The 6,762-nt window shown below is 56.8% G+C and overlaps 1 protein-coding gene across 1 annotated transcript; it reads left to right on the top strand.

The window, feature by feature from the left end:
• The first annotated feature begins 1,890 nt into the window (after positions 1-1,890).
• Positions 1,891-6,022, top strand: S1PR1 (sphingosine-1-phosphate receptor 1). Its single transcript, XM_054564775.1, has 2 exons — positions 1,891-2,038; positions 3,578-6,022. Exon 2 carries the CDS (start codon positions 3,735-3,737, stop codon positions 4,884-4,886), a length of 1,152 nt encoding a protein of 383 aa, XP_054420750.1. The 5' UTR covers positions 1,891-2,038; positions 3,578-3,734; the 3' UTR covers positions 4,887-6,022.
• The last annotated feature ends 740 nt before the right edge of the window (positions 6,023-6,762 follow it).

Raw genomic sequence — 6,762 nt, 5'->3', positions numbered from 1 at the left:
AAAACATTTCAGCCAAAAGACAGTGTTTTATGGTGGGGGTGGGAGGAAGAAAAAGGACACTCATTAGCATACTTTTGTTGCAAGTTTTACATGCCAGATTTGGAGTCAGGAAACTTTTAAAAGCGGTTTTAAAAGGCGTTCCTTAGCACATCGCAGTATCCATTTTGGGGCCGTTGGCTGCCCAGACGCGAGTACACATCGTAAGCTTTGAAGCTGCTGTTGTGCCTCCCTTTCAGTTCCTTCTCTGTTCATCTGTGGACCCAAGGCCTGTGACCCAGGAACCCAGCTTCGCGGTTCGTAGGTGCTGGCGCCCGGTTGTGCCACCCCCTAGCTGGGATTGAAGCTGTCTGCGTGGCATTTCCCTCCGCTCGGTGACCGGCGGCGCGTGCTGCCCAGAGTGGGAGCGGGGCGTTAGAGTCTCCTGTGCCTGCAGTGGGCTGGGGGCGCCATCGGGCACCTCCGCCCTGCTCCCTTTGACGGGCTCCTAAACGAGTGGGTGGGGTGGAGTCTACAAGTCCCACATTGCCTTGGGCTGGGCTCACACCTTTCTAAATGAAACAAGTCCTCAACCCGAAGCAGAGTGGATCTTAAGAATCTAGAGGTCTCCTCCAGCTTTGTGGCTTTGTTCCCCAGTTGCATGCAACATGCTGCTGAAATTTGTGGGTTCACTGCTCGATGATTGATGAAAACTTTCAGGGAGTTGTGAATTAGCTGACACTTGACCTCTTCTTTCACAAACTCAGAAGATCCCCTAAGCCCGGGGTCTGCTGTTGATTCATGCAGCTTCCTGAGTCATTTCAGGTACAGGGCGTGTCTGTCAATTGAAACTGCAAAGCGGAGAATTTTGCCCTCACATCTGCGGGGATGGGAAGCTTGTGTAACCAGGCCTAGGCTCAGAGCCGTCTTTGTAGCAGCAAGGGAGGGCCGAAGTGCTTTGAGCTTGTCACACAGCTGGAGCAGACCAAGGCCACCGCCACCTCTCACTCTCGGAAGCAGCATGTAAGCGCGAGAAAGAGAGGGGGAGTTCGCAGAGCCTAAAGGTTTGGGGCTCCTCCCAAGCAGAAAGGCAAAGAAGGGAGCCGGCCCCCAACCGGGCAGTAGCGGCCCTGGCGCTCTTCCCCTTCGGAACTTCCTGACCTGCCCGCGCTTTAGACAGTCTCGCCGGCCAGGCAGCTGCCCACCTCCTGAAAGGCCCTTCAGCACCGGCCAGAATCTGGGGCACACTGCCCGCCTGGACGCCCGGCTGCGGGAGGGGAACCCCCGAGCAGCACCTCGCCTGAGCAACGCTGGCCCATTTCACTGTGCGCCCCGGGAAAGCCACTTTCTGCCCCTTAGACCGCAAGTTTCGAGGCAGCATCGGGACGGGGGTGGGAGTGGAGGCGAGAGGTGGAGGCCCGTCCTGGGCACCCCCTCTCTGCTCCCTCGCCGCCTGGGCCTCCTGAAGCCCCTTTGCAGCCTGTTCGCCAGAGCGCGGCTGGGCTCCCGATCCCCCAGCCTGCGCAGCAGCGGCCCGGGGCCGCCGGGCCGCGATCCTGGGACCCCGAGTCCCCAAGGGCTGCGGGACACCAGGTGGTCCTCTGACCCCTAGGACTTTTCGGGAGAAATGCCACCCACCTCCTCTCCTCCCCAAGGCTCGGGAGAGTGGTCTCCACCCCCTGAGCCGCGGCCAGCAGGGCACGGGCATGATTTATAATTAGAGTCCAGCCTGCACCGGGCTCCGCCCCTGCTGTTGTGTATTTTTTTTCTTTCTGTTGCCTGTACGGGGGAGGGGTTATTCCATTTGCCTCTGCCGCAGAGCCTCCCCGCCGCCCTGGTGCTGGGCGTGGGAGAGCTCGGCACGGGTCTCCCCGCCCCTTCCGAGGAAAGCGGGTGGCGCGCACGGCGAGGGACTGGCCAATGGAGAGTGCCCCGAGGAGGAGGGGGCTCTGATTCCACAAGTGCTGGGCCAGCCGCTGTCAGGCGCGGGCAGCAGCAAGATGACGGGCGCGCAGAGCAGACCCGCAGCTCCACGAACGCGGCTTCGTCCGGCCTGAGCGAGGTAGGGGCGCGGGCCGGGGCCGGGGCCGGGGCCGGGGCCGGGGGGCGCCGCGTGGTCGCAGGGCTCTGGCGTCCCAAACGCACTGTTAGACCGGGAAGGAGCAAAACAAAAACTTTTCAAACATCCATCTCCGGGGCGCTGAAAACAGGCATCTCCGAGCAACCGAGGAGCCCAGCGCGGCCGAGTTGGTCTTGGGCACTTGTGATTTGTGAAGTTTGGAAAAGAGTCAAGTCCCAATTGTAGAGCCGACTGGGGTGGGGAGGTACTGGAAGCTGCGGTTGGTTGGAGGGGGAGGAGGGAAGGCGCTTAGCTTTAGAAATCCTATGCACAAAGAGTATTGGGGGAGGGGGTTCAGGGCTTTGCCCTGCACTTGCAGGCCGGCCAAGCGGAGTTAGATGGGGCCCGCGGAGCTCCTGGGCGCGGGGGTTGCGGGTTGTCCGCGGCTGGTGGGAGCCCCCTCGCCTCAGCTCCTCGACTTCATCCCATTGCTGCGTTGCCTCGTACCGCGTAAGCAACTTAGAAGCAGACTTCGCTAACGAAGGCCACCTCGCGTCCTCTCCCCGCTTTCTAGGTCGCCGAGAAGGCCACGTGCGGGGGGAGGGCGGCAAATAACACTGCCCACGGCGGTAGCCTCCGCGTGAGCTCCGCGGAGCGTTTTGCACGGGGCGTAGGAATGCGGCGGCTGCATTGTTACCGGGCGGGTAGCTGCTCGCGGTGTTGGCTCTCAGCACGGGAACCGCGCACACTCCTTTTGCAGTCAAGGAGCGTAGGAAACTTCGGGGTTTATGGCAGTCTCTCACAGACGGTTTTCACCGAGCATCTTTACAAGGTCTTGCACTGCCTACGAGAAAAAAGAAGAAAGGAAGGGCAGTTGTTTGGCGGAGGCGCTAGTTTTCCTGTTTATCTCTAGGCCAGGGCGGGCCTGGCTGCCCCGACCACGCAGCGCCCTCGGACCCCGAACACCTGCTGCCAGAGTTATTAATAGAGCCCCCAAATGACTTAGCTGTCAAATGACTTTCGCTCCTCTCTCATTTCTTGCTCGACAGTTAGGAGTTGGCCCTGGTCTCTTTTAGCTGGATGGGAGCTGCGCAGAGATGTGCGCCTCCACTTACCTCGCTGGGCGGCGGGTCTCGGCCTGGGAGCCCCGCTGAGCCGGGGCTGCCCGCGGGGTGGGGGAGGGGGCGTGAGAGGGCGAGAGTGGGGTCGAAGGGGCTCGCTTCTCCGCTTTTCCCATTTCCATCTGAGTGGACCTCACCGCGGGTGGAGTTAGAGTCTTGTTCAATTGGGGCGAGGTGTTCCCCCCCCCCCATTCTCCTAATCTTTCTTCCTGTCCTTCTCTTTTCCTCTTTTTAAAAACACTTTTTTTTTTTTGCAAGAGATGAGAAGTCGATTATTTATTTATTTATTTAAGTCCCTCTCCCTGCGCTCCGCCCCAGTTTCCTTAAAACAAACCCACAGAACCGAAGTGGTGCCTCGGCCAGGGAGAACGGTGCCGCTGCGCTGGGGCTTTTTCCCTGACCCTCTTTGTACCTTGTTTAGGGCTGGGGATTCCGAAGCCTCTGCAGCCCGGACGCTCGGGAAGCCTGGATCCCTCCCGCTGAGCGTGCGGTCCCCGCTGGCTCGCTGCCCGCCTCGCCCTCCAGCGCCCTCTAGCGCCCACAGCGCCCCTCCGGCTCTTGCGGACGCAGCGCGCGCCATGAGGTCCACCGGCTCCCCCGTGGTCAAGGCCCTCCGCGGCCCCGTCTCCGACTACGCCAATTATGACACCATCATCCGGCATTACAACTACACGGGAAAGCTGAAACCGGGCCTGGGCACGGAGGAGGTCGGCCTCAAAGTGACCTCGGTGGTGTTCATTCTCATCTGCTGCTTCATCATCGTGGAGAACATCTTCGTCTTGCTGACCATCTGGAAAACCAAGAAATTCCACCGGCCCATGTACTATTTCATTGGCAACCTGGCCCTCTCAGACCTGCTGGCGGGCGTGGCCTACGCGATCAACCTGCTCTTCTCCGGGGCCAACACCTACAAGCTCACGCCCGTGCAGTGGTTCCTGCGCGAAGGGAGCATGTTCGTGGCGCTGTCGGCCTCCGTGTTCAGCCTGCTGGCCATCGCCATCGAGCGCTACATCACCATGCTGAAGATGAAGCTGCACAACGAGAGCAACAGCTGCCGCTCCTTCCTGCTCATCAGCGCCTGCTGGGTCATCTCGCTGGTGCTCGGCGGCCTGCCGCTCATGGGCTGGAACTGCGTGGGCGCGCTGCCCGGCTGCTCCACCGTGCTGCCGCTCTACCACAAGCACTATATCCTCTTCTGCACCACGGTCTTCACCGTGCTCCTGCTCTCCATCGTCATCCTCTACTGCAGGATCTACTCCCTGGTCAGGACTCGCAGCCGCCGGCTCACCTTCCGCAAGAACGCGTCCAAGACCAGCCGCAGCTCGGAGAAGTCGCTGGCGCTGCTCAAGACGGTGATCATCGTGCTGAGCGCCTTCATCGCCTGCTGGGCGCCGCTCTTCATCCTGCTCCTGCTGGACGTGGGCTGCAAGGTGAGCACCTGCGACATCCTCTTCAAGGCAGAGTACTTCCTGGTGCTGGCCGTGCTCAACTCGGGCACCAACCCCATCATTTACACCCTGACCAACAAGGAGATGCGCCGGGCCTTCATCCGCATCCTGTCCTGCTGCAAGTGCCCCCGCGGAGACGCCGCGGGCAAGTTCAAGCGCCCCATCATCGCGGGCGTGGAGTTCAGCCGCAGCAAGTCGGACAACTCATCCCACCCCCAGAAGGACGATGGGGACAACCCAGAAACCATAATGTCCTCCGGGAACGTCAACTCTTCCTCCTAAAGCTGGAAGCTGCCGACCCCTGGGGAGTGTTTGTGCACGATCGCCCACCGCCCAGTGTTTGGAAAACGTCGCTGTGCCTCAGAGCTGCCAGGGGAGAGGGAGGCGCGCCCGCGGCGGGCGGGGGCCCGGGGGCAGTCAGCCCTGTGAACAATGCGCTGGGGAAGGGCGGAGCGCGGGTCTGAGCCTGGAGCCTGTTTCCTTCCCCCAGAGCCTTGATTTTGCGCCGAGCCAAAGGTCTAGCATTGTCAAGCTCCTCAAGGGCTCCCTGGGCCCTCCTCCAAGACCAAGGGCCCCCTGAGAAAGTGTCCCCGTCTGGAGGGGCGTGGCCCGGCCGCGGCTCCGTGGCCCGTGGCTGACGGGCGGAGCGCGCGCACGAGGCAGACTGGCAGGGGAGATGGCTGGACGCGTCTGGCAGTTGCATTTGCTGAGGCCAAAGTTTCCACGAGACCTGGATCCAGTTTTTGGAATTTGGTTGTAGTCACTTTGATTTTCTTCCTTTTTTTTTTTTTTTTTTCTTTTTGACCTCTTTGCAATGGAATGCGTTACAGCATCCTGCCATTGTGGCTGACATCTGCGGAGGGAAGCCCGGCTTGTCTCAGCGGCCTCAGCCAGGACCTTCAGCAAAGGCACAAGGCACAGAGAAAGGGGACTGGGGGTGGGCTTCGTGAGCCAAGAAGGGTTTCCTAACGAATTCGTCTAACGCAAACAACACCTGTCTTTGGCACTTTTGTGGATGTTTGTTTCAGAGCGTTGTGTGAATCATTGGGATGGTTGTATTTTGTTGTGTTGCAAGTTTTTTTTTTCATGATTTTTGAATGTATTTGTTTCAGCATTTTATTGGAGTTTTCTAACCTGTGTTAACACCATTGAATGTGTATTTTTAAAGAAAGTATCACCCTCTTTGTGCCCTTAAAGCATTACTTTAACTGATAGGGAACACCTGGAGTTTTTCAGTTGATGAAATAGTTCATGGAACTTGAGTGTAAATGTTACAAAGAATAAAAATACATTGCTGTGTCTAGTATGGTTTTCAGTGCAATTAAACCAAGAAATGTCTTTTTTTAAAAAAAAAAACCAGTATTTAATAGGTTTCTGACTTCTGTGGATCATTTTGCACATAGCTTTATCAACTTTTAAACATTAATAAACTGATTTTTTAAAAGATTCCTTTGTGAAGAGTATTTTAAAAATAATTATTGAGATCTTCTGTTTCCTTTTGTGGCTCGCTAGAGTCAAAGTTAAAGGCAAATACCTGTTATTGTTTAAAGGATTTTTACCTAACAAACGAGGGTATAAAAAAAAAGTGTGGTTTGTTTAGAAACCACTGTATCTCTATCTTTTTCAGGAAGAGAAACTTCAATATGTTAACACTGAAGAGCAGCGAAGACCGAGATGAAAAACCACCCACCTCTAAAGACAGCGTGGCCAGGAATCGCAACTGTTTGACTTTTAAATCGCAGCCACACCAAGCTAAATCAAGTCTAGTAATTCTGCCCTAAAACATGGGTTTTTAAAGAAAGAACGCAGAACAGTGGGGTTGCCAATCTAATTTAAAATTTTAAGTTATGAAACTCAATGGCCTGCTCAAACCTATCAACAAAAGCTTGCATTCTTGGCTTACTCCCAGCGTGCTGGGGGCGTGGCGATAGGGGTCCGAGGGATACTAGTAAATCGCGTAACTTTCCAGGATGCTGCCTTGGGTTCTCCCTGTCGACCCCTGAGCTATGCGTGGCACTGAAGCAGCGAGTTGTAGCAAGAGGCTGAGGGGCAGACACCTTCTCTCTGAAAACTTTCAATTCATAGTATCTGCGAGCTCTTAACGTCTCTAGTCCTTTGTTTCTCAGACTGTAAGACGAGAGCAAGCCTACCTGACGAG

Source organism: Pteronotus mesoamericanus, unplaced genomic scaffold (genome assembly GCF_021234165.1).
Source record: "Pteronotus mesoamericanus isolate MK-2021 breed Mesoamerican mustached bat unplaced genomic scaffold, CSHL_Meso_final scaffold_99, whole genome shotgun sequence".
NCBI classification, from domain to species: domain Eukaryota; kingdom Metazoa; phylum Chordata; class Mammalia; order Chiroptera; family Mormoopidae; genus Pteronotus; species Pteronotus mesoamericanus.
Note: the sequence above shows the minus strand (reverse complement) of the source record. Positions and strands in the feature narration are given on the sequence as shown.

Excerpts from the sequence above, each read along its gene's own strand:
- S1PR1 (XM_054564775.1), top strand. The coding sequence starts at position 3,735 with ATGAGGTCCACCGGCTCCCCCGTGGTCAAGGCCCTCCGCGGCCCCGTC.